General features: G+C 46.6%; 1 protein-coding gene across 2 annotated transcripts in view; it reads right to left on the minus strand.

Annotated features, from left to right (window-relative positions):
- The window catches only part of ARIH1 (ariadne RBR E3 ubiquitin protein ligase 1), a 141,248-nt gene that overhangs the window by 55,717 nt on the left and 64,587 nt on the right, over nt 1-20,944 (minus strand). For both annotated transcript variants that reach the window (XM_063926487.1, XM_063926488.1), the window contains exon 6: nt 13,146-13,212. In XM_063926487.1, the coding sequence (XP_063782557.1) occupies nt 13,146-13,212 (67 nt within the window). The remainder of the gene's footprint in view (nt 1-13,145; nt 13,213-20,944) is intronic.

A 20,944-nucleotide genomic window follows, 5' to 3' on the forward strand; every position in this document is an offset into this window, starting at 1 on the left:
ACTCACTGATGGGATTTCCCAAAGCAAGCTAATTAGAGGAGGGAGAAACAGACAGCAGAGCTCTCTGTAAAATTTGACGCCCAACAGTATCCAAACCAAAAGTATGAAAACGGTAAAACTTGGTAAAAGTATGCAAGGACGACCAAGTCGCAGCTCTACACAGCTGAAAACCTCAGCGAACAGGCCAGGAGGCCCCAACAGCTCTAGCCGAATGAGCCCTAGGGAGTCAGGCACAAACAGGGAAGAAGATATACCGTATATGCCTGCCGAATAGAAGAAGTTACCAAATGTGCTACTGTGTTTTTAGAGAACGGCCAGCCACGTTTGAGTGTATCAATCAAAACCGACAAGGTATCCGTATGGCGAATAGGCGGCAAATGCTGGAATCACTACGTCCCGATTCATGTGGAAAGCCGACAACCTTTGGCAAGAAGGAATGCTTTGTACGTAAGACCACTCGATCCTCATGAAAAACCAACAAAGGTGGTCTACAAGAAAGCGCCACTAACTCAGAAACACGCCTGGCCGAAGCAATGGCCAAAAGAAAAAACACCTTCAGAGTAAGAAACCTCAATTCTACAGTCTCCAGTGGTTCAAATGGAGGCTTCTGGAGAGCCATCATATTTAAATCCCAGGGAGGAATAAATGGAGGTTGAATCCTGAGCACCCCTTGAAGAAATGCCTTGACCTCCAGAATGATAGCTAATCTTTTCTGAAAAAGAACGGACAAGGCCGAAACTTGTCCTTTAAGGGAAGAAAGACAAAGTCCTTTAGACAAACCATCCTGAAGGAAGGACAACAGGCGAGGTAAGCGAAAGAGGTCCGGCGACAACCCATGTCTTTAACACCAAGCAATGTAGATACGCCATACTCTGTGGTAAATTCGAGAAGCGACTGGTTTTCTAGCCTGAACCATAGTCCTCACCACTGGTTGAGATAACCTTTAGCTCTTAGAATGCTGGATTCAAGAACCATGCTGTCAAAGACAGACGATTTAAATAGTGGTGGCGACAAGGTCCTAGTAGGAGAAGATCGGGTCACAGAGGCAGACGGAACGGTCACCATGCTGCGGAGGAGAGTGTACCACTAACGACGAGGCCAGTCCGGAGACTCCAGAATGACCGGAAGACCTTCTCTCCAGATGCGTTGAAGTAAGCGTGGTATTAAAGGGAATTGGCGGAAATACATATCCCAGGTGAAATTGCCATGGAGCTGTCAATGCATCGATCAACTCTGCCTGCGGGAGCCGTAGCGAGGTAGCTTTCGGTTGAGACGAGACGCCATGAGGTCGATGTCGGGTGTCCCCCACAGAGACACCAGGGTCAGAAAGACTTCTTATCGAAGTTCCCATTCTCCCGGATGGACCGTGTGACGGCTTAAGAAATCTGCTTCCCAGTTTTCCACTCCTGTAATGTGAACTGAGGAGATGGTCGGAAACCAACGCTCCGCCCACTGGAGAATATGGGTGAGTCCTTCCCGACTCTCCAGCTGCGAGTTCCACCTTGTTTGTTTATGTAAGCCACCACTGTTGCGTTGTCTGATTGAATGCGTACCTGATGACCCCGGACACTGGTTTGAATCTGAATCAGAGCATACCGTATAGCACTCGACTCCAGGATGTTGATTGGTAACTTCGATTCTTGACTGTTCCAGAGTCCCTGGAAATGCAGAGATTGAAACACCGCTCCCTAACCCATGAGGCTGGCGTCTGTGGTGATCATCCTCCAAGACCAAACCGTGAACTGCTTTCCTCTGGTGAGATTGGGACTGTAAAGCCACCAAAGGAGAGACTGTCAAGTCTGAACCGATAGCTGACGCAATTGAAGGTCCAGATGGAATCAAGCAGGACCACAACAGCCCAGAATTTGAGCCTGAAGAGGCCGAACATGGAATCTGGCATATGGCACCACCTCAAAGGTCGCTACCATCTTGCCCAACACTTGCATACATCTGAGAACGGAGACCCTCGGCAATTGTAACAGGGAGCGGACTCTGGATTGTAGATCCTGAATTTAATCCTGAGGTAGAAAAATCTTCTGACTTTTCGTGTCGAACAGGAGACCTAGAAACACTATCTTCTGAGAGGGAAGCAGCAAAGATTTTTGGAAATTCACTAACCACCCGAATGACTGTAGGGTGGCTGTTGTGAGTTGTAAGTGTTAGTGAAGCAGAGTCTGTGATGGAGCCTTCAGCAACAAATCGTCCAGGTAAGGAGTAATGTTGACTCCCTGACATCACCCACCGATGCGGTTTCAACAGGAGCCACACATCCTTGAACTGTAGTAACCGAGCCACAACCACCAATGATCCCTCCTGAGACCTCCCCGCGTCATGCGGTAGGTTTGTCGGCAGGCTTGACCACCGATCTTAGTGGTGTCTGGGATCCCCTACCTCGGAATGCACCTCTGCGGGGAAATCTTGAAAAGGCTTGAAAGGACTGGAAACCTCTCCTGCTTTGTGTATGAAAGGACCGAAACTTAGTTGGTTTTGGCTTTTGAGAAGCAACTGGAAGAAATGGGCTCTTGCCACCCGTGGTATTAAGAGATAATTTTTTAAGTTCTGCACCAAAGGAAATTCCCCCTGAACGGCAGTCAACATCTGTTTCGAATCGGAGTCACCATTCCAAAACCGGAGCCAGAGTAAACGTCTTGCAGTAACTGCTAAAGCGTACAAACGTGACTGTAGCGAGGCAGAGTCCAATAAAGCTTCACCAACATAAGTGAGTGCCTCGGAAATTTGTTCTGCTACTGAATAGCCTCTGATGGATCATCAGATTACATGTCAGATACAACCCATGCTAACCAGTCGTCCACTGCTTTAAGAACCCAAGCTCCAGCGAGGATTGGACACAGAAATACCTGATAAGGCAAACATGGACTTTAGGATCACCTCTATCTTCCTATCCGTAGAATCCTTCAGTCTCACTGATTGTACTGAAGGGATAACTGTAGCTTTCGCTAAATGAGCAATAGGAGCTTCCACCTTTGGGGCCGACTCCCAGAATTGTGGCCCTCATTCCGAGTTGATCGCTCGCAGCCGTTTTTCGCAGCACAGCGATCAGGGGAAAAAATGGCATGCATGCGCCAAGTACGTTCACACAAAACTTTGTAGTTTTACACTAGCTCGAGCAACGCTTTTCAGTCGCTCGAGTGTTCGTTAAATGATTGACAGGAAGTGGGTGTTTCTGGTTGGCAACTCAGCGTTTTCAGGGAGTGTGCTAAAAAACGAAAGCGTGCCAGGTAAAAACGCAGGAGTGGCTGGCCGAATGCAGGGCGTGTTTGTGACGTCAAACCAGGAACTAAACAGACTGTAGTCATCGCAAGCTAGGAGTAGGTCTTGAGCCACTCTAAAACTGCATGACATTTTTTAGTAGCAGAACTGCTAACCTTTCGTTCGCACTTCTGCTAAGATACACTCCCAGAGGGTGGCGGCCTAGCGTGTGCACTGCTGCTAAAAGCAGCTTTCAAGCGATCAATTCGGAATGAGGGCCTGTGTGTCTTCCTCTGCAAATGGATACAGAAATTTTAATTTCTTAGGAGCTTGAAAGCATGAATCCGGTTTAAGCCAAGGCTCTTTTAAAATCGCTGCAAAATGCGTATAGGAAGGGAACACAGTTACTTGTCTTTTCTGTCATTTGATAAAGGCTGTTGAAGTCTCTGCCGCATCTTGAAGATTAAGGGTCTGACGTATGGCTTCCATTAATAATCTGACACCTGAGCTAGTAGACAACTCTTCTTCTTCCCAAACGGAGGTATCCTCCCACTCAGGACCCAATTCACCTTCCTCCAAAGGGGGAACTACAGAATCTGACTCCTCTTCTGGGAAAGTGATTGCGGGAAGTGGCTGCTGTCATTTAGGAGCAGCTGAGCCTGAAGCAGTATCTATCTTGGTCAAAGATTGTGCTAAATCAGAAAGACATTTGCCCATATTTCTTGTCCATAGTGGCTCTTCAGCAGACTGTCTTGAATCAGTACCCGACTGGGTCTGACGCAAGTCAGCAATAGCGTCAGCTATATTCCTGGCCCACTGAGGCATTGACTGATCCGTAGAAACCCCCTGCTGCTCTGCAACAGGTGTTCCAGAGCACGCCGTGCAGAGAGGACCTGGGTCCGTTCTACCTTTAGATAGTTTGGAGCCGCACTGTGAACAGGCAAAATAAACAACAGAGCCTGCATTCCCTTTAGCAGATTTGTCCGGCTTATTGACCATATTATCTGTTAAATTTAACAACTATCCTAAACTGTAAACAGTGAGTTGTAAGAGGTCTATTTATCCCCTTACACAATATCTAAAACAGATATAATCCCCATCTGTAATAACAACAGGGTGAGAACCCACTAGTGTAATATGAAATAATAATAAATTCACAGTGAACCAGCACAGGGCTAGCCCAATACTTGCTGTCAGCCGATCCCCGCCTGAAACGAACAGTGTGAGAAGCTGATGTCCCCTTAATTGTGTGTGAGATGTGGTATCAGCAGTGCAGCATCCCCACAGTGTCTCTGCAGCGTGGAGAAAATGGCGCTTGTAGTTCAAGCCAGCCCCCACAGATTGAGGTGGGTGGCACAGTAAACGTCACCTGAGCGGGAAGCGCAAGGCGGGAATAGATTTTTCCCCCTTCTGTGTAACTGCCGCGGCTGCAGTAGTAAGGGGACCCAAGTGGTGCCAGACCGAGGCGGAAGCAGCGTCCAGGGTCGATATACCTTTCAGTCACCGTACAGCCTGGGGAAATGTCCTTATATCCCCTTCAGTATCCGGAGATACTGTCCCGCTGCTTCCCCGCTGCCCATCCAACCTGTGCGGCACGGAGCGAGCACCAGCGCGCGCACTCACCAGCAGTCCCTGTCAGACCGCACCCACAACACCTCACAGCATGCCCTTTCACCCGTTCCACAGCACCGCCACTTACATGATACCACACAGAGGGGAAGAAAAGCCCAACACTGTTTAAAACAGGTTGTGGTTGCCGGAATGACCATTAGGTTACGGAGCCTTGTCCTACCTGACAGCTGCCCCCTCGGATCACTTGTCCGGATAAAAGAAAGCCCCAGTGACCCTAGTATGGTGACTTCCTCAGAGGCTGTATTGAGTGGGAAATTCTCTATCTATCTAGCCCCACTCTAAATATACTTGTCACCTGTAGACAGGGACTAAGTATGTACAAAAAAAGGTAAATCAAATAAATAAAAACCTAACTAAAAACTATAGCAAGGAGAACTGTGCCTGCACTCTTCAGGCACAAAACTAAAACTGAGGTAATTGTTGGTACGGCTGGAAATGGGAGGGGTTAGAGGGGGAGGAGTTAGTTTTTATAGGTTCTGTGCCAAACTCCCTTCTCACACACTCTAACCCATCAGTAAGTACACAGCGTCCCCCAGATGGATGAAAGAGAAATACAGACAGCGGCATCCCGGCTGCCAGTATGCCGGCAGTGGGGCGAGTGCAGAGTCCCCTTGCCGGCTCGCTGAGCTCGCTGCAGGTTCTATTCCCACTCTATGGGTGTCGTGGACAATGTAGACACCGGAATCCTGACTAGCGGTGAAATGCCGCAGCCGGAATACTAGCAAGACAGGCTATTCTCCCTCTGTGGGTGTCCACAAAACCCATATCGGGAGAAAATAACCGTGCCCGCAGCGTAGCGAGTGCAGCAAGCCCGCAAGGGGCTTTCTAATACTCGCCCCGCTGCCAGCATTCTGGCGGACGGGATCCCGCTGTCGGAATCATGACAGCCGGGATCCTGTCCGCCAGCATTTCATACTGAACCCCTGTCAACCAAGTGACATAGAGGAGGATTTCATATGATGTGAAAGAGGCAATACAATGGACAATCTAAAAGCGTAGAGGAAGATTCACTTATGCATGGAAGCCACCAAAATGGGTTCTATCAGCTTCCATGCTTTAACTGCTGAAGGCAGATTCTACCTCTCAGCCTGGAGTTGCGAGCAGAATCTGCCTACCGTAACTTGTAACTAACATTAGGGTAGATGTAAAAGTGGAGAAGTGAGCCAGTGGAGAAGTTGCCCATGGCAACCAATCAGCATTGACTGACGTAACATTTATAATTTGCATACTATAAAAGTATACAGAGCAGCTGATTGGTTGCCATGGGCAACTTCTGCATAGGCTCACTTCTCCACTTTTATCAATACTTGGTACATATACCCCACTGAACTGAATCTGCACCCCCTAGCCTGAATATAATTTGTCAGTTTCACAGAGCAACTCTTTCAAATAGCAGAAATCAACAGGTAACACAGAGAAGCACAGAATATAGGCATACAGCATATCATTTTACTCAGCAGAGGTTGCTTGAGCATCTTATTCGCATAGTGATGGCATGCTCACAGAGTTGTACGGGACCTGTCGGCTCACTCACACCAGGCATCTCAGGCTGCGTGGTGTATTGAGGAGAGATGTATGAGGACACATCTGTATTTATTGAGGGAAAAAATAAGATTTTACTTACCGGTAAATCTATTTCTCGTAGTCCGTAGAGGATGCTGGGCGCCCGTCCCAAGTGCGGACTTCTTCTGCAATACTTGTATATAGTTATTGCTTCAATAAGGGTTACGTTATAGTTGCATCGGTCTTGCACTGATGATATGTTGTTTTCATACTGTTAACTGGGTAGTTATCACAAGTTATACTGTGTGATTGGTGTGGCACTTTAAGAAAGAATTTAGTTCCTGGTGTGCACTGGCTCCTCCCTCTATGCCCCTCCTCCAGACCTCAGTTAGAGAAACTGTGCCCAGAGGAGATGGACAGTACAAGGAAAGGATTTTGTTAATCCAAGGGCAAGATTCATACCAGCCACACCAATCACACCGTATAACTTGTGATAACTACCCAGTTAACAGTATGAAAACAACATATCATCAGTGCAAGACCGATGCAACTATAACGTAACCCTTATTGAAGCAATAACTATATACAAGTATTGCAGAAGAAGTCCGCACTTGGGACGGGCGCCCAGCATCCTCTACGGACTACGAGAAATAGATTTACCGGTAAGTAAAATCTTATTTTCTCTAACGTCCTAGAGGATGCTGGGGACTCCGTAAGGACCATGGGGATTATACCAAAGCTCCCAAACGGGCGGGAGAGTGCGGATGACTCTGCAGCACCGATTGAGCAAACATGAGGTCCTCCTCAGCCAGGGTATCAAACCTATAGAATTTTGCAAAAGTGTTTGAACCCGACCAAGTAGCAGCTCGACACAGCTGTAGTGCCGAGACCCCCCGGGCAGCCGCCCAAGAAGAGCCCCCCTTCCTAGTGGAATGGGCCTTGACCGATTTTGGTAACGGCAATCCAGCCGTAGAATGCGCTTGCTGAATCGTGTTACAAATCCAGCGAGCAATAGTTTGCTTTGAAGCAGGAGCACCAATCTTGTTGGATGCATACAGGACAAACAGCGCTTCAGTTTTCCTGACTCTAGCCGTTCTGGCCACGTAAATTTTCAAAGCCCTGACCACATCAAGTAACTCGGAATCCTCCAAGTCACGTGTAGCCACAGGCACCACAATAGGTTGGTTCATATGAAAAGATGATACCACTTTCGGCAGAAATTGCGAACGGGTCCGCAATTCTGCTCTATCCATATGGAAAACCAGATAGGGGCTTTTATGTGACAAAGCCGCTAATTCTGACACACGTCTAGCCGAAGCCAAGGCTAATAACATGACCACCTTCCACGTGAGATATTTTAACTCCGCCGTTTTAAGTGGTTCAAACCAGTGTGACTTTAGGAAACTTAACACCACGTTAAGATCCCAAGGTGCCACCGGAGGCACAAAAGGAGGCTGAATTCGCAGCACTCCTTTTACAAACGTCTGAACTTCTGGTAGAGAAGCCAACTCTTTTTTAAAGAAAATGGATAGGGCTGAAATCTGAACCTTAATGGAGCCTAAGGTTTTAGGCCCAAATTCACTCCAGTTTGTAGGAAGTGAAGGAAACGGCCCAGATGGAATTCTTCCGTAGGAGCATTCCTGGCCTCACACCAAGAAACATATTTTCGCCATATAGGGTGATAATGTTAAGATGTCACGTCCTTCCTAGCCTTTATCAGCGTAGGAATGACCTCATCCGGAATGCCTTTTTCCGCTAGGATCCGGCGTTCAACCGCCATGCCGTCAAACGCAGCCGCGGTAAGTCTTGGAACAGACATGGGCCCTGTTGCAACAGGTCCTGCCTTAGAGGAAGAGGCCACAGATTTTCTGTAAGCATTTCCTGCAGAACCGGATACCAGATCCTTCGTGGCCAATCTGGAACAATGAGGATTGTTCTCACTCCTCCTTTTTCTTATTATTCTCAACCCTTGGGTATGAGAGGAAGAGGAGGAAATACATAGACTGACCTGAACACCCACGGTGTCACTAGGGCGTCTACCGCTACTGCCTGAGGGTCTCTTGACCAGGCGCAATAACTCTGCAGCTTTTTGTTGAGGCCGGACACCATCCTGTCTATCTGTGGCAGTCCCCACCGAACTGCAATCTGTGCGAAGACTTCATGATGAAGTCTCCACTCTCCAGGACGTATGTCTGGTGAGGAAGTCTGCTTCCCAGTTGTTCACTTCCGGAATGAACACTGTTGACAGTGCTCTTACATGATTCTCCGCCCAGCGAAGAATTCTGGTGGCTTTCGCCATCGCCACTCTGCTCCTTGTGCCGCCTTGGCGGTTTACATGAGCTACTGCGGTGACGTTGTCTGACTGGATCAGAACCGGTTGGTCGCGAAGAAAGGTCTCCGCTTGACTTAGGGCGTTGTATAAGGCCCTTAGTTCCAATATGTTGATGTGAAGACAAGTCTCTTGACTTGACCAAAGACCTTGGAAATTTCTTCCCTGTGTGACTGCTCCCCAGCCTCGGAGACTCGCGTCCGTGGTCACCAGGATCTAGTCCTGAATGCCGAATCTGCGGCCCTCTAGAAGGTGAGCACTCTGCAGCCACCACAGGAGAGATACCCTGGCCCTGGGGGATAGGGTGATCAACTGATGAATCTGTAGATGTGACCCGGACCACTTGTCCAGTAGGTCCCATTGGAAAGTCCTCGCATGGAACCTGCTGAAGGGAATGTTTTTCCCAGGACTCGAGTGCAGTGATGCACTGACACCTGTCTTGGTTTCAATAGGTCCCTGACTAGAGTCATGAGTTCCTGGGCCTTCTCTATCTGAAGGTAAACCCATTTCTGGTCTGTATCCAGAATCATACCCAAGAAGGGCAGACGAGTTATAGGAACCAACTGTGACCTCGGGAAATTGAGAATCCAGCCGTGTTGCTATGACACCTTCAACGAAAGTGACACGCTGTTCAACAACTGCTCTTTTGATCTCGCCCTTATTAGGAGATCGTCCAAGTATGGGACAACTGTGACTCCTTGCTTGCGTAGGAGCACCATTATTTCCGCCAATTACCCTGAAATTGGTAATGACAATTCTGTACCACAATTGTCAGGTACGCCTGATGGGGTGGATAAATGGGAACATGAAGGTATGCAGCCTTTATGTTTAGATACACCATCAAATCCCCCCCTTCCAGGTTGGCGATGATCGCTCTGGGCGATTCCACTTTAAATTTGAACCTTTTCCCATATAGGTACAGAGATTTTAACTTTAAAAATAGGTCTGACCGAACCGTACGGTTTCGGGACTACAGCCAAGGTTGAGTCATATCGCCTTCCTTGTTGCAGGAGGGGAACCTTGAGCACCACCTGTTGGAGATACAATGTGTGAATTGTATTTAATATTATCTCCCTTCCTGGGGGAGAAGCCGGTAGGTCCGATAAGGAAAAAACGGCGAGGAGGCACCTTTCGAATTCCAGCTTGTAACCCTGAGAAACAATTTTTTATTGCCCCGGGAACCACCTGTGAGTGAACTCAGATGTGGCTGAAGAGTCGAAGACGTGCTCCCACTGGGGCGGACTCCCTTAGCGGAGCTCCAGCGTCATGCGTTGGATGTAGTAGAGGCCGGGGAGGACTTCTGTTCCTGGGAACTAGCTGTGCCCTGTACCCTTACCTCTGGTAAGAAAGGACGCTCCTCGTACTTTCTTGTTATTCTGCGACCGAAAGGACTGCATTTGATAATGTCGTGCTTTCTTAGGCTGTGAGGGAATATAAGGCAAAAGATCAGAATTACCAGCTATAGCTGTGGAGACCAGGTCCGAGAGCCCTTCTCCACACAATTCCTCAGCCTTGTAAGGTAAACCTTCCATATGCCTCTTTTAGTCGGCATCACCTGTCCATTGCATGTTCCACCGGACACTTCTAGCAGAAATCGACATAGCGTTGACTCTAGAACCCAGTAGACTAATGTCTCTTTGGGCATGTTTTATATATATATATATATATATATATATATATGACAGCATCTTTTATATATATATATATATATATATATATATATATATATATACACATACATACACTCATATACTAGGGTCAATACCATGGTATCCTTATCTAGGGTTTCAATCTCCGCTGATAAGGTATCTGTACACGCTGTTACAGCGCTATAAACCCAGGCCGACACAATCGCCAGTCTGAGTAGTGTACCAGAATGTGTGTAAATGGACTTCAAAGTACTTTTACTGCAAGCTATCTGCAGGATCCCTGAGGATAGCTGTTAAGTCAGCGCTACCTTTTGGGTAAACGTGACAAAGCTTTGTCCACTCTAGGGGAAGATTCCCATCGTATCCTGGCCCTAGTAGGGAAAGGATACTCCCTGATAATTCTTTTTGGGAAGCTGCAGCTTCTTGTCTGGAGATTCCCGCTCTTTTTCTTCATGAGAGGAGGGAAATTTACCTCAGCTTTCTTCCCCTTAAACATGTGTACCCTCCTGTCAAGGACAGATGAGTCATCAGTGATATGCAAAACATCTTTTATTACAATAATCATATATTGAATACTTTTCTGCCAGTTTTGGCTGTAACTTTGCATTATCGTAGTCGACACTGGAGTCAAACTCCGTGTCGATATCAGTGTCTATTATTTTGGATAGTGAGCATTGTGAGACTCTGAAGGTCTCTGCGACATAGGGACAGACCTGTGTAGATTCACTGTCTGTTCTCTAATCTTTTGTGCAATAAATTTACCTCAGCACTTTATTTCACATATCCAATCAGGTGTCGGCGTTGTCGACGGAGACACCACTCACACACACATTTGCTCCATCTCCTCCTTAGGAGAGCCTTTTACCTCAGACATGTCGACACACCACACACTCAGGGAATGCTCATCTGAAGATAATTCCCCCACAAGGCCCTTTGGAGAGACAGAGAGAGAGAGTATGCCAGCACACACCCCAGCGCTATATGACCCAGGAAAAAACACAGCAATTTAATGTTTACCCAGTAGCGCTGTTATTATCTGCGCCGAATTATGTGCCCCCCCTCTTCTTTAAAACCCTCTCTTCTACCGTGGTATAAGCAGGGGAGAGTCCAGGGAGCTTCCTCTCAGCGGTGCTGTGGAGAAAAACATGGCGCTGGTGAGTGCTGAGGGAGAAGCCCTGCCCCCTCGACGGTGGGCTTCTGTCCCGCTAAAAGTGTAAAATTGGCGGGGGCTCATGCATATATACAGTGTCCAGCTGTATATATGCTCCTTTTGCCAAATAAGAGGTTAATATTGCTGCCCAGGGCGCCCCCTCAACCCTTACAGTGACCGGAGTATGTGAGGTGTGTGGGAGCAATGGCGCACAGCTGCAGTGCTGTGCGTTACCTCAGTGAAGATCATGAAGTCCTCTGCCGCCTCTGAAGTCTTCTTTTCTTCTCATACTCGCCCGGTTTCTATCTTCCGGCTCTGCGAGGGGGACGGCGGCGCGGCTCCGGGACGGACGGCGAGGGTGAGATCCTGCGTACCAATCCCTCTGGAGCTAATGGTGTCCAGTAGCCTAAGAAGCAGGACCTAGCTTCAGAGAGTAGGGCTGCTTCTCTCCCCTCAGACCCACGATGCAGGGAGTCTGTTGCCAGCAGAGCTCCCTGAAAATAAAAAACCTAACAAAATACTTTCTATCAGTAAACTCAGGAGAGCTCACTGAAAAGCACCCAGCTCGTCTGGGCACAGTATCAAACTGAGGTCTGGAGGAGGGGCATAGAGGGAGGAGCCAGTGCACACCAGGAACTAAATTCTTTCTTAAAGTGCCCATGTCTCCTGCGGAGCAGGTCTATCCCCATGGTCCTTACGGAGTCCCCAGCATCCTCTAGGACGTTAGAGAAAAGGCCATATCATTTGCACAGATTAAAAAGTAAATAATGTCTGAAGCATGATGAACACTAGAAAACCTGTTTTATCTGTACATTTATTGTGACATTATGGGGGAGATTCAATTGTTTGAAAAGTCAGTTGGGTGTCTGTTTTTTCCTATCTAATAGACAGGAAAAAACAGACACTCAACCGACTTTTCAAACATTTGAATTCCCCCCCTATGACTATAAATAAATGTACATAATTTTAACGGCAGACTGTATTTTCCTGTGGACGCTAACCAAAAAGAAACTATTATAAGCGTCTTAGCAGAGCAATGATGACAGCTAAATGTCACCTGACTATAACATTCCCGTACTGGCTTATATTGCTAAGTGTGAAGAGAAACCTTATATTATTACATAGACAAGAAATAATTCAAACTACTACCCATCCCCTCTGCCTAAGTCTGGGTACGCACTTTGCCACTGGATCGATCCAGTGTACAAGCAGTCGGATATGCTGATGTATCTGCAAGGCATATTGGCATTGAATGACAACATGCACAGATATATCGGGTATACCAATAACCTACAGATATAATGACCGTTTGATGGAACGATAATATAGCAGTGTATACTCATCTTAAGAGGGAACTGCGGACCCCAGAATAAAACCTACATCTAGCTTCAATACACCATGCACCAAGAGATGTCGGCCGTGAGTGAGCCAGCATTGTGCTGGGCAACTCTGCTATTGGCGTCTTTTTTTGTTTGCATCACTACGCAAATAAGCACAAGCATATTCTGCTAATAAATGATACGTGGCATTCATACATTCTGTGTGTTACTGTGGTTGTATCTGCATACAAAACGCTGACGCCCGGCGTCAGTAAACAGGCTGTTTCAAATGATGTAGGATGACACACCTGTATAGAGACACATCAGACTGGTTTCTGTGATCAAGCACTTACCTCTACAAAGCTATTGGTTATTAAATGTTGATACTTTAACTTCACTTTCGAATCTGTGATCAGTCGCCTGTTAAAGACAAACACAATGTAGAAATAAATATCCTAAAAAATCTAATTGGCACATTAGATGACAATCTGTCACAGGATAAAAATTAAAGGTTCTTTAATCTCAAACCATATTGAAACTAGCACAGAGAAAAGTATATGCCACACAAGTTTACAGTATGCCAGGCGTTCCCAAACGCAGTCTTTAAAGCACCCTAAGGGTCCAGGTTAAGGATATACACAAGGCTGAGCACAGATGGTTACATCAAATTAATTTAGGTACTAATTAAGTCACTAGTGCTCAAGCTTGGTTATCCATAAAACCTGGTCTGTCAGAGTACCTTGAGGACAGTGCTTGGGAGGCTCTGCAGTACGCTTTCGTGCAGGCTAAGACCAAATTGAGGTGTTTTTGTCTGATAAAAAAAAAATATATTGGGAATTGAGGACAAAATGTTAGATACATATTTAAAATGTAGGCTCCGACAGGCAGTGCCCTCAAACCCTCTCATGTGCTTATCCTTCTCTTACTTAAACCCTCTTTAACGGCACCAAATCCCGCAGTTTTCTTCCACCCCAATACTTATGCCAGTGTCGTCTTCTGCTGTAGCTATGTTTATCTACCCTGTACTTGTCCTATATTGTCTTCAACTGTAATTCACTATTTTCCTGCTTTGAATATTTTGTTTATTTGCTCTGTAATTGGGCACTGCGGATCCCTTATGGCGCCATATAAATAAAGCATAATAATAATTATAATAATATTTAAGTTCTTTCATTTTTCTGTTCTATGTATTTTGCATACAGGGGATAATACTGAACCTCTCACCTGCACAAAAGACTCACTGAGCAGCATTGCATTCAATTCTATCTAAATTGGACTCTGTTCTATACACCTCCTATAATGGCAATGAACCGCAATGTGTAAAGTGCATTTAAGAACAGAAAGGCAGAAGATTATTTTTCCATCACTTTCTTTTAATAAACAAGAAGTAGGGATCTTGTGTATTTTGTTCAGTTCCATTATATGTAACGTGTTTGTTTTGTTCAAACATTTTAGAACTTGCAAAGGATTATATGGAATCCTCATCCATGATGCACAATAGCAGCTCCATAGATCTTGCTTCATATTTCAAGGACAAGATTGATGAAATGAAATGGTATGCTCTTCCTCAGCCAGTGACCGCCTCACACCCTGGCACATGCTCATCTTTTGATCCCACAAATGAAGGTTAAGTATCTACACTCTTCTCATCCTCCTACTTTACTACTTCTCCTCTTGATGCTATATCATCATAAATCAGTAAAGCTATGTCTTCTGTGCTTATCCCAACCTTAACTACAATCTTTTGGGGTATATGCAATTGCGGTCGAATTCCCGGAAATGTCGAAAAACGGGACATTTTGGAAAAAAAAATTTTTTTTTGTCAATGCAATACAGTACTTTTCGCCAAAAAAACGGCCATTCCAAATTCAACTTTTTGAAATTCGACATTTGTCAAATTCGACATTTCTGCAATGGTACAAATGCGGCATTTCGACAAAAGTATATTCAATTGAAGATTGAAAATTCGACAACAATGCTTTTAGACAGTAAATTCGTCATTTTCATTCCGCCACACTTTGCTGGCGGAATCTAATAAAAATTTTTACAAACATGTTTGTTTTTTTGTGTTTTTTTTTTTTGGTAATAGCATATCTATTTATATTAGAAGGGATTAGGTACTTGGTTTGTCTATTTAGGAGGCACAAGTATTATTTATATATTTTTAAAAATATATACATATTTTTTTAAATGGAATGGTATAAAAATCAGAGAAAAAAATGCGTGGGGTCCCCCCTCCTAAGCATAACCAGCCTCGGGCTCTTTGAGCCGGTCCTGGTTGCCAAAATACGGGGGGAAAAATGACAGGGGATCCCCCGTATTTCAACAACCAGCACCGGGCTCTGCGCCTGGTCCTGGTGCAAAAAATACGGGGGACAAAAAGAGTAGGGGTCCCCCGTATTTTTTGGACCAGCACCGGGCTCCACTAGCTGGACAGATAATGCCACAGCCGAGGGTCACTTTTATACAGCGCCCAGCGGCCGTGGCATTAAATACCCAACTAGTCACCCCTGGCCGGGGTACCCTGGAGGAGTGGGGACCCCTTCAATCAAGGGGTCCCCCCCCCCAGCAACCCAAGGGCCAGTGGTGAAGCCCGAGGCTGTCCCCCCCCCATCCAAGGGCTGCGGATGGGGGGCTGATAGCCTTGTTGAAAATGGAAGAATATTGTTTTTTTGCAGAAGAACTACAAGTCCCAGCAAGCCTCCCCCCCCCCCCAAGCCGGTACTTGGAGAACCACAAATACCAGCATGCGGGGGGGAAACGGGCCCGCTGGTACCTGTAGTTCTACTGCAAAAAAAATACCCAAATAAAAACAAGACACAGACACCGTGAAAATACAACTTTATTTCACACATGCCGACACATACATACTTACCTATGTTGACACGCCGACTCTGGCCACGTCTCCAATGTTGATGTCCGGGGTACCTAAAAATAAAATTATACTCACCTGATCCAGTGTCCGGTTCTTTTATTGTAATCCACATACTTGGCAAAACAAAAAAACGCATTAACCCGAACCAGACGGACTGAAAGGGGTCCCATGTTTACACATGGGACCCCTTTCCCCGAATGCAGAGACCCCCCGTGACTCCTGGCACAGAAAGGTCCCTTCAGCCAATCAGGAAGCGCCACGTCGTGGCACTCTCCTGATTGGCTGTATGCGCGTCGGAGCTGTCAGACGCGCATCGCACAGCTCCCTCCATTAGTTTCAATGGTGGGAACTTTGCGGTCAGCGGTGGGGTTACAATATCTCTCTATATATCTAATGGTATCTTTCCATCACTGTTCAATATGCAGTGATTACTCCCATTCTGAAAACGGGTTATTTGTACTTACTGGTAAATCCATTTCTCGGATTCCACAGGGGACACTGGAGGATATTTACGGTGGGGTATAGATGGTGGCCCAGTGGGAGCCTGGCACTTTAAATTGTTTCGAATTGTGACTGGCTCCTCCCCTCTATCTCCCCCCCCACCCACCCTACAGACCAGTTTGAAAACTGAGCCCGAGACGAGACGGCTTGACATACTCGAACAGAGGAGGAACTGAAAACACAGAAAAGTAAAACAAAGATAACAAACATGAACAATCACAACCGTAATTGTCACCAGTCAACTGAGCAGGAGAGAAACTCTAAAAATTTCCTAACCTGGAGGAAAGAAAACAAGAATACGCCCAGTGCTGGGAGGGCGTCCAGTGTCCCCTGTGGAATCGGAGAAATGGATTTACCGGTAAGTACCAAAATCCCATTTTCTCCTTCATCCACAAAGGGACACTGGAGGATCTTTATGGTGGTGATGTCCCAGAGCTCCCAACATGGGCGGGAAAGCGCTGAGAGTCCTGAAGCACCGCTCGGCCAAACTGAGAAGCAGAGGCTGCAAAGGTATCAAATTTGTAGAATTTGATAAACTTATGTTTCCGCGACCAAGTTGCTGCTCTACACAACTGCGTCAGAGAAACTCATCTAGCAGCCGCCCAGTAAGAACAGACGGATCTAGTGGTGTGGGCCGAAACCGAACTCGGTGGTGGAAGAGAGGCTGCAAGATAAGCTTGCATAATGGTAAATTTGGTCCAACAAGCAAAAGTTTGTTGTGAGGCTGGCCAACCAGGCCTGGCAGCATCATAGAGAACAAACAGAACATCTGTCTTGCGTAAGTCAGCTGTTCTTTCTACATAAACACGCAGGGCCTGAACTACATCCAGTGATCTCAAAGAAGGAGAATCGCCTGATAGCACAGGGACCACAATTGGTTGATTAATGTGAAATGCCGAAACAACCTTAGGTAAGAAAGACCTGTGAATGCGGAGTTCCGCTCTGTCCTCAAGAAATATTAAATATGGAGGATGGCACGACAGAGCTCCTAATTCAGAAACTCTCTGAGCCCACGCCAGGGCCAGAAGTAAAACTACCTTCCATGTAAGAAATTTTAACTCCGATTCCAGTGGTTGAAATAAAGATCACTGTAAAAAAGGTTAGAACCGTATCCAGATCCCAAGGAGCTGTGGGAGGAATAAACGGCGGTTTAAGATGGATAACAGTCTGTACTTCAGTACAGAGTAAGGCAAAAAAAATATCTGGAAAAAAATCGAAAGGGCGGGAGACTTGAACTTTGAGAGATCCTATGCTCAACCCAGCTGAGAAACCAGCCTGGAGGAAAAGGAGAAGCTTAGCCAATGTAAAGCAAGTAGCAGAGAACTGACGCTGCTCACACCATGAGATGTAGGCTTTCGATAGTGCTTTGAAGTGACCTCCTTTCTAGCACTCAACATAGTAAGGATAACTAGTGATGGAATTCCTTTGTGTTTTAGGATTTCCCTTTCAAGAGCCACGCCGTCAAACGTAGCCGCTCTAAGTTTGGATAAATGAAAGGTCCCTGTATCAGCAAATCCTGTCATAGAGGTAGAGGCCGTGGGTCTATGAGTAAGTATGTAGGTCGCTGTACCACATTCTTCGAGGCCAGTCTGGTGCCTCGAATAGGACCCTGACCGTTTCTCATTTGATCCGCTTGAGTAGACGCGGTAACAAGGGAAACGGAGGAAAAAGATACACAAAGTGGAAATTCCAAGGAATCATCAGTGCATCCACCGCGGAATCTCTGGTGCGAGAGCAATACAGAGGAAGTTTGTGGTTCCTTCTGGATGCCATGAGATCTGCGGAAGTCCCCATCGATTTACCGGTTGTTGAAAAATTTGAGGATGCAATTCCCATTCGCCTAGATGCATATCCTGACGACTTAAGTAATCTGCCTCACAGTTCTCCACTCCTGGTATGAACACTGCCAATATTGCTACTGTATACCTTTCGGACCATAATAGGATCATGATTACATCCTTCATAGATGCCCTGCTGCGGGATCCACCCTGCCGATTTATGTATGCCACTGCTGTGGCGTTGTCCGACTGCACGTCCCTGTAGGAGATGAAAAGCCAATAGGAGAGCATTGTAGACAGCCCCGAAGTTCCAGTATATTGATAGGTAGATTCCGTTCTTGTGGAGTCCAGAGGCCCTGGAATTGACAATCCAGAGTCACCGCTCCCAATCCGCGGAGACTGGCATTAGTTGTGAGAAGCACCCAATCTGTGACAACAAAGGTTCTGCCCTTAGACAGATTTGTCGTGTTCAGCCACCAAAGCAATGACAGACATGTCCTGGATAGTAGATGAACTATCTGATGCATAAAAAGATGCGAACCTGACCACTGGGAAAGGAGATCTAGTTGAAATGGCCGGAAGTGGAATCTGCCGTATTGACCTGCCTCGAAGGCAGCTACCATCTTCCCTAGAAGTCGAATGCACAGATGCGATGTGTTAAGACCATAACCAACTCCTGAATGGACTGCATCTTGTCCTGAGGGAGAAAAATCTTCTGCCACAGTGTCCATGATCATTCCTAGGAATTGAATCTGCTGTGTCGGTTGTAAGTGAGACTTTTGGACATTTATGATTCAGCCGTGCCTTACGAGAAAAGTCTGGACTATTCTCATGTCATTTACCAACTTTTCTTCTGACTGGGCCTTTAGGAGTAGATCGTCCAAGTAGGGAACAACAATCACCTCTTGAGATTGTAACTGCGCCATCATCACTGCCATTACCTTTGTAAAAACTCAACGTGCTGAAGAAAGACCGATAGGCAAGGCTTGGAATTGAAAATGTAAAATCTTTTACCGCAAACCTGAGGAAATTCTGATGTGGAGGCCAAATTGGTATTTGGAGGGAAGTGTCCTTGATGTCTATTGACACTAGAAAGTCCCCCGCTTCGAGACCAGTTAAAACAGAGTGCATGGACTGAATCTGAATACTCTCAAAAAGGGATTGAGATCTTTAAATTTAGGATGGGTCTCACCAAGCCGTCTGGCTTCGGTACCACGAATAAACTGGAATAAAATCCCCATTTTGCTGGTGGAGAGGTACTGGAACTATGACTCCCATCTCTAGGAGTCTGTGTATTGCCTGGAGAAGGGAATCTTGACGTTACTGTGAAACTGGTAAATCTGTTGTAAAAAATCTCGGAAGAGGTTTGAACTGAAAATCTAGTTTGCAACCGTGGACAATGATATCTCTTACCCAGGCATCTGTACAGGTTTCTGACCAAACTTGTTTTAAATTCAGCAAACGAGCTCCCACCCTGGGATCCCCCAGGAGGGTAGGTAGCCAGTCATGCTGCGGGTTTAGGTGCAGGTTTAGGGTCCTGTTGCAAGGCAGTTGTGTTTGCAGCACGACCTCGGCCTCAGTTACCTCTAAAAGAGGTGGTTCCGCCTCTGCCACATCCTCTGAATTTTGAAGGGACTCGAAAGGACCGGAAGAACGATCCTTAATAAGTCTTCCTGGGAGTTGGAGCTGCAGAGGGAAGATAGGTTGACTTACCTCCAGTGGCCTTGGAGATCAGGGTATCCAGTTCTTGACCAAACAGGAACTCACCATTAAACGGTATTGCCTCTACCGCCGCCTTGGATTCTGCATCTGCTTGCCACTGCCTAAGCCAGAGCGCTCGACGTGCTGAAATAGACAATGCAGATATCTTGGATCCAATGGATCCTGCATCCTTGGATGCTACACCTAAGTAAACAGCAGATTCTCTGATATGTTCTGCCAGTGTAATCAGTTGATCTGTAGTGAGACCAGCTTGTAATCCTGTCACCAATTGCTCTGCCCAGGCCTCTATAGCCTTATTAACCCAAAGACCCACCATGGTAGGTCGAAGAAGTGCCCCCGCTGCTGAGCAGATGGATTTTAAATTATTTTTCAACCTTCGATCAGCCTGCTCCTTTAACCAGGTAGAACTGGCAACCGGTAGGATAGTCTTTTTTGATAATCTAGATCAGAGGTTCTCAAACTCGGTCCTCGGGGGCACACACAGTGCATGTTTTGCAGGTCTCCTCACAGAATCGCAAGTGAAATAATTAGCTCCACCTGTGGATCTTTTAAAATGTGTCAGTGAGTAATTAATACACCTGTGCACCTGCTGGGTTACCTGCAAAACATGCACTGTGTGTGCCCCCGAGGACCGAGTTTGAGAACCTCTGATCTAGATAAAGATGGGTCTACCAGAGGGGGATTTTCCCATTTTGCTCTACTGTCCTCAGGAAACGGATAGGCAAGCAAAAGCCTGCAAGCCCTGCCTCCTAGCGCCAAATTCAAAAGTGCTCAGTAAGAATTTACAGTGCAGCAGCCGGCACTGTAGTACTGCCGCATCTAGCCGGACGCCGTACCAGCACTGGGGAAAGTGCCCTATAGGAAGTGCTTGTCCCAGAGACTCTGCTAGTCAGAGGTTCGGGATATACTCACCCCCTGCCAAGCTGACCAGCTGGGCACAGTCTCTGGGGACCTCACAGGACGCTGCATGAAGCTCCTAAGGAATTACCTCTGGGACTGATGTCCCTGTAGCCGGTAGCTCTGGCTGCAGTTTGATGAAACTGTGCCAGAGTCCCACTAGTAGCTCCCGCAGTGCATACAGACAGGGGCAGTAAGCTGCCTGTCTGTCCTCAGCTTCTTTAATAGAAAATTTCTGGAGAAGCCTAGAGAGAGGACTGCACCCTCGGGCACATTTTTCAAACTGGTCTGTAGGTAGGGGCATAGAGGGAAGGAGCCAGTCACAATTCCAAACAATTTTAAGTGCCAGGCTCACACTGGACGACCATCTATACCCCCA

This window comes from Pseudophryne corroboree, chromosome 6 (genome assembly GCF_028390025.1).
Source record: "Pseudophryne corroboree isolate aPseCor3 chromosome 6, aPseCor3.hap2, whole genome shotgun sequence".
Lineage (NCBI taxonomy): Eukaryota > Metazoa > Chordata > Amphibia > Anura > Myobatrachidae > Pseudophryne > Pseudophryne corroboree.